Source organism: Drosophila sulfurigaster, chromosome 2L (genome assembly GCF_023558435.1).
Source record: "Drosophila sulfurigaster albostrigata strain 15112-1811.04 chromosome 2L, ASM2355843v2, whole genome shotgun sequence".
In the NCBI taxonomy this organism is placed as follows: domain Eukaryota; kingdom Metazoa; phylum Arthropoda; class Insecta; order Diptera; family Drosophilidae; genus Drosophila; species Drosophila sulfurigaster.
Window position 1 is genome coordinate 21443869 of NC_084881.1, and position 23813 is coordinate 21467681.

The window sequence follows — 23813 nt, forward strand, 5'->3', positions numbered from 1 at the left end:
AATAAAAAATATGACTAAAATATTGTTTTAATCTCCCCTGCCATTTTTCAAAACTTGGTCCAGTTTTGCGGTCCGGACCTAAAGGCAGTTTTGTTTATACTTTTACCCATAAATCTCTGGCTAACGTCATCAATAACTTTGCAACTAAATCTTTCACTTTAGTTGCGCCCTCGTTACTTAGTTGGTCTCTTTTAATATGTACATATTTCTGTATCACCTTCGTTATATTGAGCATATATTACGACCGTAAAAGTTTTGGAAAAGTATTTACTTCGTGCACAGCATGAAAAAAAGCGCCACAAAGATTGTTTGATAAGATTTTATTTTGGGTAACCAAACACCCAAAATGGTAATGGGAAAGCGTTACAGATAATGCCAAATTACACATAAGTCGTGTGATTAAAAGCAATTCATGCGAACACTTGCGATTAAATCGACGCTATCAAAACGAATGACTTAAGCAACGAACTTGCCCGTACATATTGTTTTACACTTTCGTTGAAGTCTTTCATAACACTAATTTAAGCACTGGCAACGAAAACTAATCACAACAAATGGAGTAAGTGTACGCATTTAAAACAATCTATAACTAAGCCCAATTTACATAAGATCGAGCAAGATAGAGCTGCAAAAAAACTACAACCATAATAAACGATCAACGAAACGAAACTAAAATCAAAATAAGAAAGAGAAATAAACGGACAAGTGCGATGAACTCGAAATACACTAACAAAATAGCATTTTATCAGTAGCTGTAGAAATTCACAAAATTTCTTCGTTCGCTTCTGACAAGAAAGTCGTCGACTAATCAGTCTCATAAATAATTTACACGATTCAGATGCAGCATTCTGATTATACCAAAACAATTGACAATTTCTACAGCATTTACTCTTTGGCTAGAGTATATAAAAAGCAGTGCAGAGTTGCGTGCGCCGTCGCATTGGGCAGCGAGTTTTCATCGCAGCAAAAAACAAAGTCAAGCATAAAGTATTCGCGTCTGCGCCGCCAAGGTAAAGTCAAGGCAACAGGTGGCGGGAATCGTTGCAACAAGCAGCAAACAGCAACCAGCTACTGCAACAGCAGCAACATCGACTGCCGCGGCAGCAGCGCGATTCTTGTGGCTGCAACTTTGTGGCTGCCACAATTTTCATTGCATTCGGCGCATTCGAAGCGCATCGCGCAAATGGGAAACACGTCAACAACAGCACTCGCCTTGAAACTTAAAAGGATAAATAATTGCAGACGAAACGTGCAGCAAATAATTACAAAATTGCATCAGAAAAAGTTTAATTAAATCATGCCAAAAATTATACAAATAATTATCGATTAACAGAGTGTGGAAGTGAAGTGGCAAAGAAATAAATGTGGCCTAAATAAACAGTATAAATATATGCATATGGAATTAAATTGAATAAAAATAAAAATATGCAAAAATGATCAATGAATAATTGATATTAATAAAATATAACAAGTTTACCAAAGTGCAATCAATTTATTTGTATATATTACAAAAAAAATACAAATGTATGCGAGTAAAAGAAAAGCGCATGCAAAGCCTGAATAAACATTAATAATAATAACAAAAATATTAAAGTGAGAATGTGTAAATTAAAGTAACTCTACAACCACTTTAAAACTACAAAAATAATTAAGAACTCATATGTAGTAACCGCAATTAACAGCACTTAGTTCAAGAGTGAAAATCAAATTGAACTAAAGATGAAATTTGTAATTGCTATCTGCCTTCTTTTAACGCTAATTGCCAAAGGTACGACAACAGCATCTGCAAAATTAAATGAAAATAGTTTCGCTCACGATCTTACAACTTTTTGCAGATGCACAAAGTTTGCTGCTAAACCAAATGGATTGGAAAAATCTGATGAGAAGCGGCGCATTGGATTTGAATGTTTTGCGTTGTTTTTTGCGCGACAAAAACTTTTGCCCCAGTCCCTATATCGAACATCGTCTCTTTGCACCGTAAGTTCGTGATGCGAGCTGCCAGCCAATTAAAGTCTTGTGTGTGATAATCTGCATAACGTATCTAATTTATGTACCAAAGTCCTAGTTACCAAAGAGCTTTAATGCTAAACACACAGTGATCGGTTTACCTATTTGAATTACTGCGGGAGAAAGTGTGAGAAATTAAGGCTGGCCATGGAATTCTTTTGGTTAGTGTGCCATCCACTAAAAAAAAGAAACTTGAGCAACCACAAGGATACGTAAAATATGCAATTAATAATGGGCGAACAACTTGTTTTCAGTATAAAACAAAATGACCCACTTAAAAGATGCCATCTCCCTCCTGGCACAGAGAAAAGCGGTCGAAAATGACATCAATTTCAAATTGTAAATGAAAACATATTTTTTTCTTTCAAATACCGATTCGCAAGTCGTTCAACTTGTCTGCTCGCCTAACTGGCTGTTGGTCAAGTCCAAGTCGCTCTAAAAGTCTAGTCCAAGCTGCCATTTACCTTGTTTGGCTGGCGAATTTTGTAAACTGTTGCGGTAATAGCAGTAGAAGCCATAGATTACGTGATCTTGTCAAGTGTACGTTAGAAAACTTGTTCATTTCACTTTGGAGAACGTGGAGCTTCTCATCTCCTTTTAAGCCTTGATGGTTCATTAAGCATTGATCGTTCATTAGATATTGACTTTTAAAGCGGATCACAGAATTCAATGGAGGTGTAAGTGAAAAGTCGTTAATGCTTTTTAAGATTGGTCAAAATATTTAGAAATGTTCAGTACAATCTCTTTTTTTGGGTAGGTTTTAGAATTTGCGACAAGAGAAAATAATAAAACCCAACTTAGTAACACAATATATAGAATATAAAGTGGTATTTCATAATATTTTTGAGAACTACAGAGACTTTCTTGCATTGTTCGTGATCAGCCTTACAACAAATATTTGTAACTAAAAAAAGTTGTAGACTTAAAATTAGAGAAGCAAAATTTGGGTTATATAACCACAAATATTGTAAAATAATAAAACTAAAAACGCGTCAGGAAAAAAACATGCAAAATCCACTTGTCAACTCGGATTCAATGCAAAGTGTATACAAAATAATTAATAATTATATACAAAAGAATTTCCAAGTGGCATCCAAGTTGTTGTGGTACAAAAGAAATACTAACATGATACTAGTATTAAAATTCCAAAATGAAATGAAAGCTCAAAGAAATCTTCCAACCGTACTTAAATCAAAAGAATTCATTAAACTACTTTTAAATCAGTTGACAACGATTAAAGTGCAGTTACTTTCAACCGGAAAAACTACAAAGTTGAATTGAAAATAAATTTGAGATTAGAAAATAGTCTATGGAGACAGGAAACAACAATAATTGCTGAAGCATAAATAAGGACTATAAAGTAATTAAGAGATGAATGAAATGTTATTAAACAGAGTTTGCTAATGTTGCCAAAATATTATGAGTTGTCCGAAGTTAAATTCGAATTTATGTAAACGAGATGTGACTGCATAGTTATATTGATATTTAACTATAATTTAAGAAAACCTAAAGATGCATAAATAATGAAAATAAGCAGGAATACAGATCAGAGAAATCTAACAAAACATGAAACTCAAATAGTTTGAAATCAATTGTCGGCAGTTGAATTACAAGTAGCCGAAAACAGGAACAACCGCATATAGTAAATAGTTGAATTGCAAGCTCTCATTTTTTATGAGACACTCAATTATATCATGTCCCCTCCTCGCTCAAGCATGAAGTCTTACGCATTTCACATCCGTATTGCATGCGCATATTATTAGTTAGTCCCCCAATTAAATAGACATATGTACAATAAATGAATGCACTTACCACAAAAAAATGCTGCACTTGATTTGGTTAATTGCAGCACTGGGCCACGTAGCGGACTCCCGTTGAACATCCACAATCCGTTGACATTGTACAAGGGCGGATTTGGGAAACAGCGCGAAACGGTTTTCATAGTGCATGGCTTTAATGGCACGGCGACTGACAAGCATCTGCAGTTTCTGAGGGACGGTTAGTGAGTATGACATACGCCTCCATTTAGCAACAGTTTTGAAAAGAGTTAACTCTCCCACACACACAGCATATTTGATGCGCGACTTTAATGTGATCACTGTGGATTGGCGACCTCTTACACGATATCCTTGTTATCTCCACTCTCTAATCAACACGCGACTAACTGCTCAGTGCACAGCCCAAGTATATTCGTTTCTCACGCATTATGGCGCCACGCGTGAGAAGATCACATGTGTGGGGCACTCTTTGGGCGCCCACATCTGTGGCATGATTAGCAATCATCTGACCAAGAAGCAATATCGCATTATCGGCTTGGACCCTGCGCGACCTCTTATTGAGCGAAAGAAGAGTGATCGATTTCGTTTATCGATAGACGACGCGACTGTTATACAGGTGCTCCACACAAATGCGGGCTTCTTGGGGCAAGAGGACAATACGGGGCATCTCAATTACTGTGTTAATGGAGGACGCGTGCAGCCCTTCTGCAAGGGCAATCCAATTAGTAAGAAACTACTATATAACATGTAGGGTCAATTAGTTTACTATATTTTTCATTGAAGGGCGATCTCGGTGCTCGCATTTTCTGAGCATTTGCTATTTGGCCACGGCGACCATGAAGCACACCAAATTTATGGGCGTGCCGTGTCCCAATGGTTGCGTAAATCTTTCGGGGCCAAAACGTTTGCCCGTTAATGGTCGCATTAATCCATTTGAGTTTGTTTCGCTGTTGCGAGATTATAAAATAGGCAACGACGCGCCCGACGAGTGAGTACACAGTTATTCAAATTTTCATTGTGGCGCCCGTTAAAATTAAAACTATATTTTCAGCGCGCGCGGCTGTATTTGCATTGATGTGCCGTATGCCAAACACTGTCCATTCACAGATGCGTAGAAGTATACATAAGTTGTAGTTGTAATTATTAGTTTAAGATTTTTAATAATAAACTTTAGCGCGTAAACAAAATTTCCACTTGTTACTTTTCACAATGGAGCATCACTGGAATTTTGATCTTTTTGCAAAGACGCAACACTGGCTGAACTATCGTCAAAACGATAGTTTTTGGCATTTACGATATTGCTCATGGGTGAAACATCGATTGCGCTAGCGAGTAATCGATGATTCACCACAAAAACATAAACAGCTGCAGCTAAAAATTGTTTTCTTACTTTAATTACATTAATTGAAGTGTTATTTGCATAAAAATGGGATGTGATGGTGGCACCATACCAAAACGCGATGAGCTTGTGCGAGTCAAGCAAAAGCCTGAGCAGGTAAGTCGTCTATATAATCAATTTTCAATTTCTATAGTTGAGTTAACGCTATGGTTACAGAAAGACAAAGATGCAGAGCGTGAATTTCGCTGGCTGCACTGTGCGCTAACCCAGCAGCGTCTGCAGGAGCCAATTGCCATGTGCACCATGGGCCGTTTATACTCCAAGCAGAGTGTCATCGAGCGTCTGCTGGAGAAAGAGAAAATGCCAGAGACTTCGTCGCATGTGCGCAGCATGAAGGACATTAAAACGCTGCAGTTGACACCAAATCCTGCCTTCACCGATGAGGACAAGACCGAAGGTCTGCTGGACACTCGCCATGCGCCCTACATCTGCAAATTGATTGGCCTGGAGATGTCGGGCAAGTTTCGCTTTGTGGCACTTTGGAGCTGTGGCTGCGTGATGTCGGAGCGTGCTCTAAAACAGATCAAGGCGAGCTCGGCGAGCACTTGTCCGCTGTGTCAGCAGCCGTATGGCGTGGAGGATGTCATAGTGCTTAATGGCAACGAGGAAGATTTGGAGATGATGAAGGTCAAGGCCGAGATGCGTTCAGCTAAGCGCAAGTCATCCAAAAAGGACAAAAAGAAGGATAAGAATTCAGAAACAGGCGTCAAGACGGAAACGGTTGTGGAGGCGTCTGAGACCGCTACCTGTTCCAGCATCAAAGTAGAAAAGCCCAAGGACGAAAAACCCTCGAGCAGCAACAGTAGTAAAGTGAAAGTCATAGCGAATCCCAAGCGTTTGGGCGCTGTGAATGCCATGCAAGATCCGGAACTGAAGCGCCTAAAGACCGATTTCAGCGTGGCCAAAGATCCCAAGGCTAGCGATGTATACAAGTCACTCTTTACAAGTCACAAGACTGACAAGGAGCAGGAGCGCGCTCACTGGATCACCTATAATCCCTTTTACAATTAGTTTTCATTAAAGAAATAATGACTATTTTGTTATTTCTAAAACGAAATTTACTTATAGTAAATAGAAATACTTCATTCTTCATTAATTCATGCTAGTTCCCAATTATTGGTGAATTTATCATATTTTCTCTTTTTTTATTATAAAACTTAAAATGTCTATTTGCAATGATAAATTGTATTCATATTTTTGTTAGTTTGTCGTGTATTTTCAGTCAGCATCAAATCAAGTTGTAACTGGCTGGAATATTTCATAGTACAAAATACATATAGCTTTGACGATAAATTGTTTATTTAAGCGCTTTCAATATGTATCGCGCTTCATATCAGAAGGGTTTTCTTACGATCCTCTACAGCGTGGGCAGCTCTCCGCTGGACAACTGGTCCACATTTGTAAGTATACTAAAGGGATACAAATTAGAATTCCTAAAGAAATATTCACAATTTAACAGACCAAAAATGGCTATATTAAGCGCATTTACGATGAAGATATCAAATCGTTGGTGTTGGAAATTATGGGTTCCAATGTGTCCACCACATTTATACACTGTCCCAGTGATTGCAAGGCTGAGCTTGGTATTAAGTTGCCATTTCTAGTCCTGCTCATCAAGAATATGCACAAATACTTTTGTTTTGAGGTTAAGGTAAGCTATAGCTTTAACATTTGTGAGGTTATGTTGATGCTGAAAATGCACTTTAATTGCGACGTAGATACAAGATGATCAGCGTTTCATGCGCCGCTTTCGTGTGTCCAATTTCCAGAGTAAAACTTCGGTGAAACCTTTTTGTACAGCAATGCCCATGGGCATGTCACCGGGTTGGAATCAGATCCAATTCAATTTGGCCGATTTTACGCGTCGCGCTTACGGTTCAAATTATTTGGAGACTGTTTCCCTCCAAGTACATGCCAATGTGCGAATTCGACGCATCTACTTCACCGATAAACTTTACACGGAAGCCGAGCTACCCAACGACTACAAATTGCTGGGCAAACCCAAGGATATCAAGAAAGAGAAACAGTTCAAAGCTCCGCCCACAGCGCGTCCTCCATCGCCCCTAAACACGGGACGACCCGAAGCGGCGCCCAAGCAAGTGAATGTGGAAGCAACGGCACTGGAAACGGAAACAGAAGTGGATGTTGCCCCACCGGAATCGAAGTCAATGGATGTGGGTCCGGAACCAGATACAGCACCAGCTGCTACTACAGAGCCGGAACCTCCAGCCCAAACCGAGGCTACGGAGGAGGCTTATTATTGATTCATATTTTTACATAGTGTTTTTTAAATGTTTCAATTCAATTTTAACTAGAGGGAGGCGTGGCTAAGCGACACATAACAACTAAATTAAAAGTCCTAGACATTTAGATATGATCATAAAATATGGCTATGTTAATTTGGTTCCACTATAGATTTTTGTGATAGCTATTTTGATACATGCAGACAAGTTCACAGGGATATAGATTTAAAATTCTGTGTAACGTAATAGAAAGTTTTCTTTGAAAATTAGAAAAATTGTAAAGGAACCTTAAAGGTTCATGAACCATTGCAATGCGGAAATAAGAGTACTTCAAATTGCTGATCTACTTGAAATTGTTATACAAATTATAATTTTCGAAGGTATTACAAATCTCTTAAATACTTAATAATAGCAATATATTTATTGCCCTTGGCTCTGAAGTTTATTCAAATGTAATACAGTAAAGGTTAATTATTTGGAAATCTGAAAATAACATAGAATAATCGCAACAACATTCAAACTGCATTCAATTGTAACAAAAAATGTGATAATTCGCATTAAAAGTTTATTGAATGCAAAAAATGCTTGACTAAAAACAAATGTGCTTTCTTTTTTTGTTCTGTTAAATTACGTCGATTAAATTTTGCTAGTAGTTTAATCTTAGTTACGCAGTTAACTAGGCTAGGATGCGATCGCTTCATTCGCCATGCTCAACATATCTGCATCGATATTCTTCAACGCATTGTTGTACTCCGTGATCTCCAGTGCCTCCCACTCGGCCTTAAATGCCGCCTTCGGATCCTGTGGCATGGTCATCGCTGCTCCAGTCATAGCATCTGCCTGGGCTTGTGTCTGATCCGCATGATTATTCTCGCCCAGCACCAATGTATAAATGGAGCGCAAGCCAAAGACATTGAGGAAATACCACGATGCCGACGATACCCAGGCGGCGTCCAATGATGCAAGTTCAACGCCACGCTGTAACATAGGCTTGAAGCGCAACGTCAAGGGGAATGGCACTTTGGTGGTCACGAAACCGGAGAACATCCAATTGATCCAGCCACCAATCACAACCATGGGCAGCACATTGATGAAATTACCCTTGACCATGTCCGTCAACATGGCCGATGAGTTTTGGGCAACTGGAGCACGTTTCTGGGTCTTGAAGTAGCCCGTCTCCTCATTATTGAAGAAGTTCTTGCGCATGGAGAAGGATTGGGCGCTCAAATATTTGCCATTTTCGCGCAGCAAACGGGCGCGTATCATCGCTTGACTGCAAACAGAGTTAATGCGTCAACTAGTTGTCAAATCATTCATTATTGAACCTTGCGCTCACCTGTCCATGATTTGGGTCATTTCGGCCTTCTTCTGTGTGGATATCAGAATGGAGACATAATGGCGCACAATGCCGACTAGAAATGTGATGAGTACGATGGGCAGAAAGACCCAAACGCGGATATCGGGATCAATAAGCAGTTCCGTCATCTTTTACGGATCTTTGTCGAAGTACTTAACTTAAGTGCAATTTATTAATTAAGTTTTTTCAGCACCCCGATGAGGGCTGCTCGTTGATAGAGATGTACGTGGTGCTAGCGGCGAAGGTTATCGGCAATCATGACTGTCAGTTATCGAAATACAAAAAAACAACTGCTTACTAATCATAAATGAAAAGTATTGCATTCTATAGAAATAAGCACACTTTTTACAACTTCAAGTAATTTCTTTGTAAAATAAATTAAATTTGAGGCAGAAACAGAAAAGCAGATTAATCACAGTTTGAAAATAGTTATCGATAAATAAAGTTTCACCGAACATTTGCGTATAATTGCTAAAATAAATATTTGATAGTATCCGAAATGTACAGAAGATATCCTTCCTAATCGTGAGTGAAAATGTTTGTAATTGTTTAAGTTAAGCATTAATTTTACCATTTCCAAGAATTTTCTCTGAAAAATTTCAATTTGTTTTTGAAATAAATAAAGCACAGTTTTACAGCACTTCTCGATAACGTATACTTTGGAACTTATGAAGCACGGTTTTTTATTTATTCGAAATTAAATTTACATACATCTATAATTATTGGACGCTACATAGAGCCTTTTTATATTGCTAATTTTATAAAACAAAATTGCAATTTCGAGACTCCATTTCACATTTTGCCAGTCATATGCTTGTTCACAATAGTTAGAGCCTTGCCGTCATGGTCAAAGCTTTCATAGAAGAATTTACGATTCACACGACATTGTGGCCCACAACGCGTGGAGCCACAATTACCACATTCCATCCAGCAGCCATCGCAAAGCTCGTTCATGCAATCGCAGACATCCAAGCCAGACGCTCTGATATTACCATATTCATCATAGATGGTGTTTTTGTTGCCGTAGTAGCAGCCTTTCTTTTTGCCTCTCCGCTTCGTCTTATCCGCTTCCCCACCAGTGTTATCGTCTGCTGCCTCTCCAACTTTGCGCTGTGGCCGCTGTCGCAAGCTGCGTGCACTCATTTTAAAACAAATAGCTGCAGCGCTGTGTGTTGGCTGTAAAAATGTAAATAAATAAACTTAGTTATCGTTATCGGTCGCATGTGACCGTAATTCATGAACATGAACTGTGGGACTTATCGGATGGCGGAGCAGAGTGACCGTGCCAAAGCAAAAAATTAGTTCAACATATGACCGCAATCAACTGGACCAACTGCTGGCGAAAGACGCGACTGAAATTCTTATTGTTCAATTAAATTTGCAACTATGGAGGTCAAGGTCGAGCTTGAGTCTTCAACGACGCCCACAAATACCACACCCACCGCAGAAGCCACCAAAGAAACCAGCAACGCCGCAGCCACTGCCAACAGTGCTGCACAACAGGCAACAACAAGTCCGGCGGGAAGCGTCGCCGTTTCATCAGCAGCCGCCACTACAACAACAAGCAATACCAATGCCAATAATAGCAATGCAGGAGGAGCTGGAGGCGCTGCGACCACTACAGTATCAGCAGCATCTAGCACATCAGCAGCCAGTGGACAAGCGCCGCCACCGGCAAAGAAACCAAACAATGCGGCCACAGCAGCAACAACAGCAGCAGCTGCATCGACAGCAGCATCAACGACAGCACCAATAATACGCAGCGATCCCAGCGCATTGCCAACTCGACAATATTTGGATCAAACAGTGGCGCCCGTGCTGCTCCATGGCCTCCAGACGCTGGCTCGTGAACGTCCCAGCGATCCCATTAAATTCCTGGCCGGGTATCTGCTGAAGCACAGCAATGGCAGCGATGAAGCTCAAGCGAGCAATGAGGCCGCCACATGAATTAATTAATCCATCTCCCCAACCCGAGTCCTTTAGCATTGTAAGTGATACAACAAGTCCTTAATAAATGTTTAATAATAAATCGCGCAAAGAAATGTGTTTAAGCTGTTATGGGATAACCCCAGGGATCAAGTTTGTTGTTCAGCAGCAGCAACGATGCATCGGCAATCTTGGCCAGCAACTCGGCCAGCTTATGCTTGGTGTACACCTTATAAAGCTGTCGCCGTTCGTCGGCTATCTCATCTGCCAGCCGCACACAACCCGCATAGTCACCGGATTTCAGCAGCACCTCGTGAAGCAGCAATGCGACTTCGGGCAGGCATATGGAGCGCAGCTTCTCCAGCTGCAGTTCACGATGCTCCCAGTGCAGCGAGGCCGCATTCTCGGGCGGCTTGGAGACGAAGGGATCGTTGAGCCAACCCTTCTCGGGAAATAGCAGCACATTGAACAAGGCATCAGTGGTGGCTGAAATGACAAACGAATTACTGAAGTCATTTCCTAAATTGTAATTAACATATTTAATTTACCCTTTGACTGCTCCTTGAGTTTCTGCTGCCAGCGTGCCAGCTCCGAGCGATACGTTTGCTCTTTGTGCTCCGCATTCATGCGCTCCGTAAAGTTCTCCTGCCCCAACTTCTGGCCGGATTGCTGCGGAGGTTGTGGCTGCGTTTGCTGCAAACGTGTCCACTCATTAAAGCTATTGATGCCCAACAAATAGACATTGTAGCAGAGATACTCCTTGAGACTGCATTCTTCACGAGCCGGCAAATTGTCGAGCGAGCCATAGATTTTGATCAGTTGGTTGATGAGGTCATGTGGCACCATGGCAAAGGCGAGACGCACACACTCCAGCTTTTGGCTGGCCAAATAGTGACGCATCATGGCATTCGCCTGCCAAACGAGTTCGCCACGCTGCTCCATCAGATGCGTTAAATACTCAAGCGATTGAATCTTGCGACGATCCGAGGCCGAGACTTCGCCAGCCAGTGGCGCACCTAATGCTGTAGGTGGTGTGCTTGCCAAGCGTATAGTTTCAACCGTGTGCCTGGTGATCTGCTCTACATCCAAACCCGCTTGCAAAGCGGCATCCAATGCGAGTTCTCGGTCACGCTTATTTTCCAATTGCGACAAGAATTTGGAGTACAACTGCACCTGCAGCTTGTTGGACAAGCCCGCGGAATAATAAGCAATCTCTGTGGGCTGCTCGCGTTGAATCAACGCCTCCACATAGGCGGCAATGATGCGTTCCGCCAGCTGCTGTTGTGCGGTCTGCTCGATGCGTCCAATTTGCCGCATAAAGAGCACAATGTGAGCCATAAACCTCAATTGATGTGGCTGCAATTGTCCCTGCTCCTTGTCCAGCCAGCGACACATGTGCTGCAACAGTTCGCCACAAGTATCCAAGATTAGATGCTGTTGTATGACGCCCAGTTGTCCTTGTGCATAGTCTCTAACACCCACATCTTTGGCCACATGCAGCTCATCAAAGATTTGCTCCAGCGTCATCTTGCCATTCCAATATTCATCGGGCATGGGTTGATAGCGCTTCAGGCAGCAACCACGAATCTCGCTCTCCACACGTATATCGATCTGCACCTTGATATAGGCCCATAACAGATCCTGCCAGCTGCCCTGGAGCAGCGTCTGCAATGCACCCAGATGTCCACAAAAGATGCCCGCTGTGGCACGTGTATATTCATCGTATTTCTTGGAATCCGCCAGCAACCAGGCGCAACGTTTCCACACATCACGTCGCGGATTGCCTTCAATGGGCAGCTTCTCGTGGCCGCCACCGCTTAAGCTGCTGCCATGCTGCTCATAGTTGGGATCTTCGTGCAGCCGCCACCCCTCCAAAATTGCAGCACGCCAAGTCTGTCCATAATGCTTGCAAAGCTTCAGCGCATCTTCGATGTGTCCGCTACGTATGGCAGCAAAAATGGCCCGCGATAATCGTGCATTATCCTCCATATCGAGGGCATGCAGTGGCTGCTTCTCTCGCACCGGAGCATCTGGATCCAGTTGCTTGCAGATATCATCACCACGGCGCCCAAACGCAGCGCCTTGCATATTCTCCAGCTGGAACAGTGTGTTCTCCCAGGCCATCATTCGATCGTGCGATTGCAGCGCCATCGATTGATGCTGATGCTGATCATAGCTCTTCTCCAGCCAATCCACAACCAATTGATATTCCCTTAAAGGCGCATTTATGGCATATAGCTGTTGTATCACTTCCTTCTCGCTCCCACCCAACATGGGACCATCCTGCATATCCTCATCCGCTTGCTGATCGTTTTGTAGTAACAGACGATCATAGTAGAGCGCATGAAGCAGACGCCAAGTGTTGATTTCTTGTTTTAACCATTGAATGCTTTGCTCACGCTGCTTGGCACCTTGACTACCTCCCACACCACGTTGCATTTCCAGCTCCAGTTGCTCAACGACCTGGCCGCAAGCTTGGGCCAGCTGTTGCACCACATCCAGCGTTTCGTTGTCGTTGTTATGCGCCTGCAGCACTTCAAGAAACTGGGTAAAAAAGTGCATCGATTTTGCTGCGTCCACGATCCGCATCATCCATGTCTTCGAGCATTTGCGAGGTGTCGCCACTCAGGCTGCTCACATCTTGCAATGGATTATACGTGCTGCGTTGCAGGCGGCTTTGGAGCCCTAGGGCTCCAACACTTGTGTTGCGCAGCATTTCTTGTTCCTCGGGCAGCAGGGTTATTGATAGATTATGTGTCTGATTGTGGCTGGTGCTGTTTAGTGGCTGCCGCAGTAGGCCGCCTCGTCGCGCCTGATACGAACTGTCCATGGCTCAATAATTAAATACACTTTAAATACGTTTTTCTAAATAATAAACTAACAGCAAAATTGTTTGGCACGCGACAAAAATGCCGGGACACAAAATCGGCAGTGCTTGGGGGCAACACTGTTCCACAAGTGTGACCACACTTTGAGCGGTAAAAAAACAGTCAGCCAAATAATACCAGAAAATATACCTCTGTGAAGGGTATGCTGCTCAAAAGCTGCAGCCAAAGTAAGCGTGCTGCACAATTGCAATTTATTAAATAAAAACAAAATAATGTGTATATGCAAATATTGTGTATTTATTATTACCTGCAACTTTAAATTTTAAGGAATTTTACCAGCCTTCTGAAACTGCAATTGATAAGACATGCTTATCGAAATGTCGACTGCTGTGTCTGATAGTGTACCACTACTTGATCGTCATGCTAATTGTAACGTGCAAGCACATCGCAATAAGTAAGCGTCGTTTTGTATTATTTTGTTGTAACACCAATTGTAAAGGACTTGTTTTTTTCTGTTTGCAACCGTAATGTAATTGCTCATGTTTCGGTCAATTGGCCGAGCAGCGCAATTGAAAATCAAGACAGATAAGTGAATGTGTGCGTGTGAAATGCATAAAAATTGCATCGAACAACAAGAAATATGAGGGACAACAGTCGAATACATTGTGTAAATAAGTAGCAAACAAAAAACAAAAAGAAAACCTGTATTTGATGGTGGAGCAGTTAAAATAATCACATGTATAGTTTATATGAATGCCAGAGCAACGTTAAATGGCAGCTAGAAAGAATTGTTAATACAGAAAAACGCAAGAAGAACGTTATTAGGAAATAAAATATACACACAAGCAAACAAAAACACACAACCAAAAGGTAAGTTGAACCGGAAATTGATTTTTACCCACATATTAAATTAACATATGCATATACATACATACATATGTACATGTTTATGTATGCTTAAGTGTTGTGTGTATGTGTGTGTGTAAGTGAGTATGTGATATGTACACACTTAAGTGTGTACTTAGTATGTATGTAGCACAAATAATACTTTTACTTTGTGCTGCGGCTAGCATTAATAGTGCAAGTGCGAGCGAGAGGGTGTTATGAATGTGAGTGCGAGTACGAGGGGTAAATTAAGTGCAAACAAATAAAACAAATAGCAATTGGTAATTTGCTATCCCATTGGTGCAAGCAGGATGCCAGCTGCAAAGTCTACACATTGTAATTAAGCAGATCCCAACTAGCAACATCGAAAGTCTCCACACTAAAGTCTTTGGGTAGTAGATCCAGCAATGTCTACACAGAATACGATTGTTAGTTGGGATCCTGAATGTGAGGTTAGGTTTGCATGCAGGATATGCAAAGGAATTTTATGAATTAAAGTCTTATTTATGTTTGCAGCCTTATAAACCGCAACGATGGCCGTGCAGCTGAAGAATGCCTATCACCATCTGCCGCTCACCATAACGCCCATACTCTGCCAGCCGCTGCTGACGCCGGCACCGACGCCGCAGCCACCGAAAGCAGAGCCACCAGATTTAACGTTTCATTGCATGTGCTGCTCGGAGTATTTTGTGCACCCACTGTCGCTGTATCAGCACATGAACAGTAAGCATCCCAATGATACAGTGCAGCAGCAGGATGTAAGGGAAGGACCACACCTAGAGCAGCGACAACGTTTGGCTGCTGAGCAGGCGGCCGAGGATGATACCACTGATTACAGCTGGATATTTGAGCCGCTGTGCGAACTGGAAGTGGCAGCAGAAGCATCGCAACCTGGCGCTGAATCTCCCGAATCGGAGGAGGAGGCGGAAGGAGAGGACGAGGAGCAGCAAAGCGATGCGGAGGAGAGTGACAATGACAATGAGAACGATGGCAATGATAGCGACAGCAGCAGCAGTTCCAGCAACAGCAGCAGCTCCAACAGCACCACCGAGAGTAGCTCCAATAGCAACAGCAACAGCAGCAGCGCTCCCGGCAGCAATTCCAACTCGAATACGCAGCAGAGTTTGATACAAGAGCAACAGAATCGCCTTCAAGAGCAACAGAGTCGCCTACAAGAACAACAGCGGAGTCATCAAGAGGCGCAGAGCCGTCTCCAAGAGCAGCAGATTCGTCTACAGGCGCCACAAGGTCGACCACTTGCTCAGAACCTGCTGCAGGAGCAGCAGAGCTATCTACAGGAACAGCACAGTCGCCTTCAGGAGCAGAGCCGACAGCAGCAGCTACAGAGTCGCCTCCAAGAGCACAGCTTTCCACAGGACTTGCATCCGCTGCGTGGTCTGCTGCCCGGCTCGCAGCCCAACGAGTATCATCTGCAGACAGCTGATCCCCGCGAGTCCACCTCCATCATACTGCTACAACCGTCATCGTCGCTCAGCATAACGCCAGTTCCCGTTGCTGCCCCAGCTGCCCTAGCCTTGCCTTCCCTTGTGGCTGCTCCTCCGTCTGCACTTACGCTGCCCATCAAGCGACGACGCGGACGTCGCAGCAAGGCCAACGTTCTAGGGGATGCACATAGCGCGTCCGCCGTGGCTGCTCAGCTTGGCGCCAATGGCCAAAAGTGCTTTCAGTGTACACATTGTGAGGCATCCTTTTTGAATGCCGGCGATCTTTCCAAGCATGTGCGTTCCCACATCTCGAACAAACCGTTTCAATGCTCCATCTGCCAGAAGACATTCACGCACATTGGCAGCCTCAACACACACATACGCATCCACAGCGGCGAGAAGCCCTACAAGTGCGAACTCTGCCCCAAGGCATTCACCCAGAGCAGCAGCCTAATGGTTCACATGCGTTCGCATGCGGTGCGCAAACCGCATCAGTGTCTGCAATGTGACAAAGGCTTCATCAACTACAGCTCGCTGCTGTTGCATCAAAAATCCCATTCGGCGCCCGTTGAGAGCTTTGTTTGTCCCGAATGCGAGCGGGAGTTTAAGGCGGAGGCGCTGCTGGACGAACACATGCGCATGCATACCCAGGAGCTGGTGTATCAGTGTGCCATCTGTCGGCAAGCGTTCCGCGCCAGCTCGGAGCTGGTGCAGCACATGAAATGCCACATGGGCGAGAAACCCTTCACCTGCTCCATTTGCGATCGCTCCTTCACACAGTCCGGCAGCTTGAATATCCATATGCGCATTCACACCGGCGAGAAGCCGTTCCAGTGCAAGCTGTGCGACAAGTGTTTCACCCAAGCCTCCAGTTTGAGTGTCCACATGAAGATCCATGCGGGCGAGAAGCCTTTTCCCTGTCACATTTGTGGCAAAGCCTACAGCCAGCAGGCGTATCTCAATAAGCACATTCAAGCCCATGCCATGGACGCCCTTCCTAATCCCAATCCTTCGACACCTATGCAGCAGCATCAACAACAGCTGCCTATGAACAACGTGATGCAGACGCCACGCGAAACCTTGGTGTGCATTGTTTGTGGTGCTCTCCATGCGGATGCCACAGCGTTGGCGTTGCACGTGACACGTGAGCACACGGCGCTGTTGGACAACATGAAGCAAGCGACGTTGCCGCTGGCGCCGAATGCGCAGAGCAAGTGCAGCCTAGTGGAGCGACAAGCTCAACAGCAAGCCTATATGCAGCGTGTGCAGTCGATGTTGCAACAAATGAATCAACAGCAACAACAGTTGCCTGCTATGGATTCGGCTGGGGAGGATGAAGAGGAGTTGGATGAGGAGGATGAGCTGGACGGCGACGACGAGGAGGAGGACGAAGAGGATGAGGTCCAGCAGCAGTCCAATGCAGCAGCGCAGCAAATGGTCAATGATGAAGTCGAGGATGATGATGATGAGGAGGAGGAAGAAGCGGAGGATGATGAGGAGGACGATGAAGAGGAGGATGATGATGTGGTCCAGCAGCTGGTCACGGATGCGGACATGTATTACGACGATATGCCTGAGGATTTTGCTGACATGGAAGTCGGTTGCGAGGAGGAGGTTTGCGGGGATTTCATTGAACACGACGACTTTGCAGTCGAGGAGGAGATCTACAGCGAGGACGTCTAGACAGCGACAGCAATGGATCAAGTGCTGCACTAGTTCCAATGGGAAAGCGAGTGGATGTCTTGCTTATTGAATAATTGCGAAACTGGAATTCATTTAAGAGAATCCAACTGGATATTAATGTGGAAATCATTAACGTATCCAGTTGAAATCAATTAAGTTGTTCCCAAACCATTTTATTTGAATTGTAACGTATTTTTAGAATTCATTTAAGCATTGGTGGACACTATTTGAATTGGAAAATTCGTTTGAAGCTCATAAGAACAATATTCGAAATATTAAGAAAATCTTCAAAGTTAAAAAAGCCTTTAGAAGGTGAAGCTTTAAGGAAGTATTTCTGGATCTTTACAAATTGTTGTTAGATTTTTGTCTAAATGATAATTGAATGTGGAAATTCTTCCAACAGCTCAACAACTTTTAAATTGAATATCTCGAATTTATCTGCGGAAGGATCGCTAGAATAATTAAAAAGTATTTATAATATTTTCAACATTTCCAACTAAACAATCTTATCAACCAAATTGGAACCCATTAAGAACCAAGAATCTTTATTGGAACACCTTGTTCACTAAGTAATAATTCAGAAGCAACTCCTTGTCGGACTCATGCAGCCTGTGGAACTCAATTTAAAAACTAAGCAACATCTTTATTTTTTTGGCCATAGTTCTTATTATCACTATTGATATTCAAGCATTATCATTTTAAAACTGCAGCACTATACAGAGCACTGACATCTCGAATTGATTATTATACGAAAGCTACTATTAGTTTCTCTCTCCTCATCTGTCATATCACTCGAAAACTATCCAAGTATTCCTTTATTTATATTTGTATATGTCTATTTATATTTAAGAACAATTCAGTTGGAGCTCTGAAATTTTTAACGTGCACCAACTCTTAAAAAACATTAATGGTATTATAATTTAGTATTAAGCTACTTCTATGTATGCTGATTTATCTATGGAATGATCTACACAATATCCAATTGTGGCACATCATTTCCAAATCCCTGCCCCACCAAGCCCATAAGAATTACGAATTTTCACACATATTATTATTATTATTAAAACTGCTCATTTTAGCAAGAGCCTTGAAGAGATTACATTAATCGTTACCATAAACCAACAATTGTGTAAATTATTTCGTAGATTGAGTGATGGGAAATGTTTTTAGATTATGGGGAAAGATCCTCGGAAACTGTTATACACGCAATGTATAACACACATTCTGTGTGTGCTAGAAATCTCTTTTAAACGATCTGTTCTACAATTTGTAATATTTTTTCAAAAGTGGTAAGATTTTAAGTCTGTTAAATTTTCTGTATTATACAGAATAATTGTGTTACATTCTTACTGTGTCCCCTAGAAAACAACTTTTAAACGATCTGTTCTACAATTTGTTATGTGTGAAGATCAGCATATCCATTATACCAGGTTATAGTTTAAAATATTTATTGTTATACTAGACATATAATAGAGTTTTACATTCAGTTTCAACTAAATTTATTGATATAACAAATTGTTTTCATTATATTTACAATCGTGTGTATAACAGCTTAAAGTCTGGTGAAAGTTAGCCCCGAGAGTTGACCCGCCTCGTTGCCATCCGCTGCATCCGCTGTTGTTTCGGCGATGCCAAACATGCCAGCAAGCAGACAACCACCCGTCATAATCTCATCAGTCTCCAGTTTTTGGGGTGGAGCAATGAGCATATCATCACCCTGATACACATTCGGCAATCTCAAGATCCAATAGGCGCTCTGCGACAGACGCGGCAAGATATTGCATCCCAGGGTGAAGGTATACTTGCCCACCAGTACTTTGGGATCCAGAATGATGTTAACTGGCGCCTTGGGCGTCACCACATGAATGCGCATCAGTTGGGCCAGAAAAGTGCTTTGCCCGCGACACGGACAGGGGAAGTACAATGGCATATTATTGTTTACCACTTTGATGCAGGTGTCGCGTTCAATGTCGGCACCACCGCGCAACACACGATCCGGACTGCACATCATAAACCGATGGCCACGGGAACACTCATACTCGAAGCCCACAAAGATCTTAAGTGCCACTCGATCGCCCTGTTTGCGATAGCGTTGCGACTTCTTGTGATTGAGTTGCTGTTGTTGTTGTGTTGAGTGCTGCTGCGATTGCTGTGGCTGCTTGTGCGGTTGCACGAGACGCACATGAACATCCCAGGGGAGCAGAAAGTTGGCACCCGATAAAAAACCACTTTGGAAATGCTCCTGCAATCCGGTGTTGTGACTATAAATGGAACTGGGTCCAACGCAAGCCAACGACCAGCTGGGAAACAAGGGCAGCAGCTCGCAGCCACTTGAGATGTGCACCAAGCCAGGCAAATACTCCGTGGTGGACGCCAGTTCATTGAGCTGAGCTGGCGGCTCCGTTGACTCCGCTTGTGATTCACAACACTCATCAATGACGGTGTCGTGTTTTAGCTGCAGCACAAGCTCACTGCCACTGGAATTGCTCTGACTGCTGTGCGTGCTACTCTGGGTGCCCAGGCTGCTACACATCTGCGAGCTAATCTCCGTGGAGTCCTCCACTTCGCCCTCGCGCAACGAGTCACCAAAACCCGCAATCGACATGTTCAAGTCGGAGCCATAGGTGGCAGATAAAGGTTGCGAGCAGCCATTGTTAAGCGAATGCTGTGGCTTCTCTTCCTCTTCTGCTTCCAGTTGCTGCTGCTGCTGTCGCTCATCCTCTTCCACTTGTTGCGAGTTGAGCTCGCTTTGCAGCTGCTCCTCTGCAGTAGCTGCTGGCTCATCCCTGCCTTTGCTTTGCAGCAGAGATGGAAATGCCGCCTCAAAAGCCGCTGCTCTATATTCGCTGCTCGATGGCGCAAATATAGGGAACTGGAACTTTTTCACCTTCACACACAGATTACACATGCTGGCCATGTATTCGTAGTACTCGTAGTTCGCTTGGCGCAGCGTAAACGGATCCTCGCGTCTGCCTTGCGTGCGTCCACAGTTGCAACTCGAAATGTGGACAACGCCGCTGCAATGCTTCTCATGTGGCAGCTCTTTGGGCTGTGTGCAGGGATTGCCACGCAGACTAAGCTGCTCGCATTGCTGGCGACCATCCTGCCAAAACTTGGCACACACCTCGCTTAGCTTGAGCAGCGCTGCCTCCGTATAGGGACCGCGTCCTTCGTCCTCCAGCACTAGCTTGGCATCAGCGAGCAGTTGCTGATGCATGGAGTTGCCATAAATGGCAGGCGCTGCATGTTTATAACAAGAGATGCCTTTCTTCAAACCCAGCTCGCTCAGCTGGGACCAAAATCTGCAATGGATTAGCGTCAGCAAAAAGTATTGAGGCAGTTAAGACTAAGACTAATTACTTTCTCTCGTAGTTTAAACACTTTTCCAGGCTGATCAAATAGCATTGCTGCAATAAGAAGACATTTAAAGTAAAGTGAAGATTGTATAGTAGTTAAACGAAGCTTACATATGACACGTTACTGCTGCTGTAACCTTCGACTTGGGCATTCTGCAGCAGCAGCTGATGCAAACTGGTCGATTCCTTGTGCCAATTCTCATAGTTCATTAGCACACATTGTGCTGTAAACGGTGACAGCTGCTTGAAGCTGCCCCGATCGAAGCAGCCGTCGAGTGCATCCTGTACATGACGCTGCAGAAATTGCCAAATAGTATGCTGCTCTCGATACAACTGCTCCTCGGATTCTTTGGCTTCGTAGAAATCGCCGTAAGATTTAACAAACCCTTCAAAGGGTGCCAAAGCGAGAATTTCCAAGTCTTCTTCCTCTTCTTTGGCATCGGGCTTCAACATAGTTTGCTGTAGTTGTTCAATGGCGCATAGCAGATGATCCGGTCGCAGTTGCTCGTATGCATTGAAGAACACAAACTGTTTGTTGTTGGGCAATGCCAGTAGCGAACTGTTTGGATTATTGGTGATAATGTTGTGCTGTCGGAGCAACTCATATATGCAATCTTCGGTGCGAAATTCATAGGCTGAAATGGCTTCACGTGTCTGCTCCTCATCGGCTGGATAATTCTCGAATAGGAACAGCATACGTGGCGCGCACAGACGTCCACGTTCACCCAGCAAATCGTCGCCGAGCAGCTGTGGCAAAAACTCTTGAACTTGCTGCTCCCACACAATCTTCAAGAGCTGAAAAATTGTAACCAAGGATGTATCAAAAGTTGGTGATGTCTCTACGTAGACTAGTATGTGGCAAATGTGCAGCGCCAGCAGCATAGAACGCACGAAGCGACAACGCATCTGCTCGTAAAAGCTATCGAACTGCAGTGAAGTCTGCTGGAGCAGCAGCTTCGTCATTACAGCTTCATCGTGGGTGGTCTGGAAATGCAGCAGCAGCGTATTTGTGCCGGGTTTGTAGTAACATTGTATTTGGCCATCTGAGGGGGGCTTCGGCACATCGGGTTCCATGTCAAAAGCGCACATTTTGTTGGCCTGCGCGCATTTGGAGCGCCCAATGACGCCAACGATTACCAGCGATTCCTTGAGCTCAGTCAGCAGCGGCCTAATTGAATATTTAACATAACATTATTATTACACTTACGCCTGTGTTTTTGTGTCATCTTACGCTACATCCTCGGGAGTTTCCGGATACTGCCAGGTGTAATATTTACGATAATTCATCTTGCCGCATGCCAGAAAACAAAACAATTCCCAAACGTAAACAATAGTAGAGATGTAACCATAACGGAGACCCTATCGATAAATCAATGTATCACTGCAAACAAATGTTGTCGATATATCGCTTTGCTCTGGTTCGATAACATTCGATTACCTACGCGCCATTTGTTATCGTTATTTATATTTAAATTCCCCTTGGACAATAAAACTCAACCAAATTGTTTGTCTAAAGCAATTTGAATTTTTATTGTAATCTTTTGTCATTTATAAATTATTCTTCAGCGAACCTTATAGCTTTTCCATATGCCAAAGCGTGTGTGTATGTGTTTGTTTCAGTTTCACACTGTTTGGTTTTGTTTATGATAAATGAGTTGGTAAGTGCATGATTAAGTATAATGCATAATGTTTAAATTTCGAGCTATAAATTGTTCAATTAAATATGTGTAAGCACCTAAAATAAATTTCGTGTTACCATATATATTATTATATGTTTGTTTATTATGCAAAGAGCATGTTTTGTTTGAAAGTGTCTACAAATATTATTATGTTATGTGTCTGTGTGTTTATAATTCATAGATTATCGTAGAATAGTGCATTATTATCTGATTCTTTTCAGAGACTGAGACTTAAGTTGAGTTAATGTATTAATGTGCTAAAATGGTTTATAAAATGTTATGTTTTTTTTTTCTTTTGCCATATTGAGCACATTTAAAATACTTTTACGTTAGATTTCAATTGCTGGAAAATTACTAGAATCTACTACAAAGAATGTCGTGGAGTTAAGAACTTGAATGTTTTTCTCAAGGTATTTACAAATGATTTGATTAGAAATGTGTGAGTGTAAGAGAGTATGACATTTTATTTACAGTTTATATCATATCCTTGCGAAATTCTCTTGTGCATTCAATAAAATTGTGTGAGAGTGTGTACTGTAATATTGCAACTGTCGGCTCTGTTGGAATCTCTATGGAAAGTTCCTTTCCTAAATTAGAAAATAGAAACTAAAACTATGAATTATATACTCTTTTTATTGCCCGGTTTACATGTATTTTGTTTTACTTTCTTGCACAATCATTTTATTCCAGTTTTGTATTAGTTTTGTTTAAGTTATAAACGGTTTCATTCGCGTCATTCTTACTCCACGTTTTGGCAGTGAACCTGAGCTTTCTTCTTTGTTCTCGTGATCAATAAACTTTACACAAACATTTCCTTTAAATTGTATGTTTTACACAAGTAATTTGTTTTTCTTTTATTCAAATCATCGATAGAGTGCAGCTACAATACTTAAGCACAATGATGAGAATAAATAATGAGTTTTGTTTTATAACTTATATAAAAAGTAATTTGATAATGATTTCATTTAAATAAATACAATTAAGCACACATACTATGCAACAACCAGAGTGTTTTGTTTGTTTATTCATGTTTCTTATCATCATTTGTTTTAACTACACACGCTTTTGTTTTATAGCTAAACAGTTTCATTTCATTTTCAGGCCATTTATAAAGATATATATTTTTCTGTTTTTTTTTCATTTTATTATCATCACAAAATTGATGAAGTTATGATTTAAATTTTCTTATGGCTAAACGATGCATTTTTTTTGTTTTTATCGGTGTTA

General features: G+C 42.5%; 9 protein-coding genes across 11 annotated transcripts; 5 read left to right on the forward strand and 4 right to left on the reverse strand.

Moving 5' to 3' along the window:
- The first annotated feature begins 531 nt into the window (after positions 1-531).
- LOC133843368 (lipase member H-A) lies at positions 532-4981 on the forward strand. 3 transcript variants are annotated; one of them, XM_062276881.1, is made up of 6 exons: positions 532-1768; positions 1836-1977; positions 3857-4005; positions 4076-4510; positions 4569-4773; positions 4837-4981. In XM_062276881.1, exons 1-6 carry the CDS (start codon positions 1720-1722, stop codon positions 4898-4900), a joined length of 1044 nt encoding a protein of 347 aa, XP_062132865.1. In that variant the 5' UTR covers positions 532-1719; the 3' UTR covers positions 4901-4981. The 3 variants fall into 3 exon arrangements, with proteins under 3 accessions (XP_062132865.1, XP_062132874.1, XP_062132881.1); XM_062276890.1 differs by lacking the exon at positions 532-1768 and having other exon boundaries at positions 1796-1977; XM_062276897.1 differs by lacking the exons at positions 532-1768; positions 1836-1977 and having other exon boundaries at positions 3917-4009; positions 4837-4980.
- A 132-nt stretch (positions 4982-5113) lies between these two features.
- On the forward strand, positions 5114-6330 carry LOC133843388 (replication termination factor 2). The gene is made up of 2 exons (XM_062276909.1): positions 5114-5280; positions 5341-6330. The coding sequence occupies exons 1-2, from the start codon at positions 5212-5214 to the stop codon at positions 6193-6195; spliced, it is 924 nt and encodes a 307-aa protein (XP_062132893.1). The 5' UTR covers positions 5114-5211; the 3' UTR covers positions 6196-6330.
- A 56-nt stretch (positions 6331-6386) lies between these two features.
- On the forward strand, positions 6387-7569 carry LOC133843397 (uncharacterized). The gene is made up of 3 exons (XM_062276919.1): positions 6387-6584; positions 6644-6835; positions 6903-7569. The coding sequence occupies exons 1-3, from the start codon at positions 6501-6503 to the stop codon at positions 7446-7448; spliced, it is 822 nt and encodes a 273-aa protein (XP_062132903.1). The 5' UTR covers positions 6387-6500; the 3' UTR covers positions 7449-7569.
- Positions 7570-7957: 388 nt separating this feature from the next.
- Positions 7958-9080, reverse strand: LOC133835042 (ER membrane protein complex subunit 3). Its single transcript, XM_062264899.1, has 2 exons — positions 8764-9080; positions 7958-8700 (listed from the first exon to the last, which is right to left on the reverse strand). Exons 1-2 carry the CDS (start codon positions 8910-8912, stop codon positions 8109-8111), a joined length of 741 nt encoding a protein of 246 aa, XP_062120883.1. The 5' UTR covers positions 8913-9080; the 3' UTR covers positions 7958-8108.
- Positions 9081-9450: 370 nt separating this feature from the next.
- Positions 9451-9996, reverse strand: LOC133835044 (ARL14 effector protein). Its single transcript, XM_062264901.1, has one exon. The coding sequence runs from the start codon at positions 9925-9927 to the stop codon at positions 9577-9579; it is 351 nt and encodes a 116-aa protein (XP_062120885.1). The 5' UTR covers positions 9928-9996; the 3' UTR covers positions 9451-9576.
- An 80-nt stretch (positions 9997-10076) lies between these two features.
- LOC133835043 (protein dpy-30 homolog) lies at positions 10077-10817 on the forward strand. Its single transcript, XM_062264900.1, has one exon. The coding sequence runs from the start codon at positions 10171-10173 to the stop codon at positions 10729-10731; it is 561 nt and encodes a 186-aa protein (XP_062120884.1). The 5' UTR covers positions 10077-10170; the 3' UTR covers positions 10732-10817.
- On the reverse strand, positions 10789-13673 carry LOC133835039 (nuclear pore complex protein Nup107). The gene is given in 3 exon segments (XM_062264897.1): positions 10789-11196; positions 11259-13263; positions 13265-13673. Coding segments are annotated over 3 exon segments (2646 nt in total). The 5' UTR covers positions 13541-13673; the 3' UTR covers positions 10789-10831.
- Positions 13674-13986: 313 nt separating this feature from the next.
- On the forward strand, positions 13987-17635 carry LOC133835040 (zinc finger protein 34). Its single transcript, XM_062264898.1, has 2 exons — positions 13987-14408; positions 14940-17635. Exon 2 carries the CDS (start codon positions 14957-14959, stop codon positions 17549-17551), a length of 2595 nt encoding a protein of 864 aa, XP_062120882.1. The 5' UTR covers positions 13987-14408; positions 14940-14956; the 3' UTR covers positions 17552-17635.
- A 1368-nt stretch (positions 17636-19003) lies between these two features.
- On the reverse strand, positions 19004-23577 carry LOC133839144 (nonsense-mediated mRNA decay factor SMG8). Its single transcript, XM_062270501.1, has 4 exons — positions 22139-23577; positions 21019-22075; positions 20912-20958; positions 19004-20853 (listed from the first exon to the last, which is right to left on the reverse strand). The coding sequence occupies exons 1-4, from the start codon at positions 22192-22194 to the stop codon at positions 19104-19106; spliced, it is 2910 nt and encodes a 969-aa protein (XP_062126485.1). The 5' UTR covers positions 22195-23577; the 3' UTR covers positions 19004-19103.
- Positions 23578-23813: the final 236 nt, after the last annotated feature.

Excerpts from the sequence above, each read along its gene's own strand:
- LOC133843368 (XM_062276881.1), top strand. The coding sequence starts at position 1,720 with ATGAAATTTGTAATTGCTATCTGCCTTCTTTTAACGCTAATTGCCAAA. Across the intron at positions 1,769-1,835 it reads TTTAACGCTAATTGCCAAAG|ATGCACAAAGTTTGCTGCTA; the intron begins GTACGACAACAG and ends AACTTTTTGCAG. Across the intron at positions 4,774-4,836 it reads GGCAACGACGCGCCCGACGA|CGCGCGCGGCTGTATTTGCA; the intron begins GTGAGTACACAG and ends CTATATTTTCAG.
- LOC133843388 (XM_062276909.1), top strand. The coding sequence starts at position 5,212 with ATGGGATGTGATGGTGGCACCATACCAAAACGCGATGAGCTTGTGCGA. Across the intron at positions 5,281-5,340 it reads TCAAGCAAAAGCCTGAGCAG|AAAGACAAAGATGCAGAGCG; the intron begins GTAAGTCGTCTA and ends CTATGGTTACAG.
- LOC133843397 (XM_062276919.1), top strand. The coding sequence starts at position 6,501 with ATGTATCGCGCTTCATATCAGAAGGGTTTTCTTACGATCCTCTACAGC. Across the intron at positions 6,585-6,643 it reads TGGACAACTGGTCCACATTT|ACCAAAAATGGCTATATTAA; the intron begins GTAAGTATACTA and ends ACAATTTAACAG. Across the intron at positions 6,836-6,902 it reads ACTTTTGTTTTGAGGTTAAG|ATACAAGATGATCAGCGTTT; the intron begins GTAAGCTATAGC and ends ATTGCGACGTAG.
- LOC133835042 (XM_062264899.1), bottom strand. The coding sequence starts at position 8,912 with ATGACGGAACTGCTTATTGATCCCGATATCCGCGTTTGGGTCTTTCTG. Across the intron at positions 8,701-8,763 it reads ATGACCCAAATCATGGACAG|TCAAGCGATGATACGCGCCC; the intron begins GTGAGCGCAAGG and ends CTCTGTTTGCAG.
- LOC133835044 (XM_062264901.1), bottom strand. The coding sequence starts at position 9,927 with ATGAGTGCACGCAGCTTGCGACAGCGGCCACAGCGCAAAGTTGGAGAG.
- LOC133835043 (XM_062264900.1), top strand. The coding sequence starts at position 10,171 with ATGGAGGTCAAGGTCGAGCTTGAGTCTTCAACGACGCCCACAAATACC.
- LOC133835040 (XM_062264898.1), top strand. The coding sequence starts at position 14,957 with ATGGCCGTGCAGCTGAAGAATGCCTATCACCATCTGCCGCTCACCATA.
- LOC133839144 (XM_062270501.1), bottom strand. The coding sequence starts at position 22,194 with ATGAATTATCGTAAATATTACACCTGGCAGTATCCGGAAACTCCCGAG. Across the intron at positions 22,076-22,138 it reads GAAACTCCCGAGGATGTAGC|GCCGCTGCTGACTGAGCTCA; the intron begins GTAAGATGACAC and ends ATATTCAATTAG. Across the intron at positions 20,959-21,018 it reads GCAGCAGTAACGTGTCATAT|CAATGCTATTTGATCAGCCT; the intron begins GTAAGCTTCGTT and ends TTCTTATTGCAG.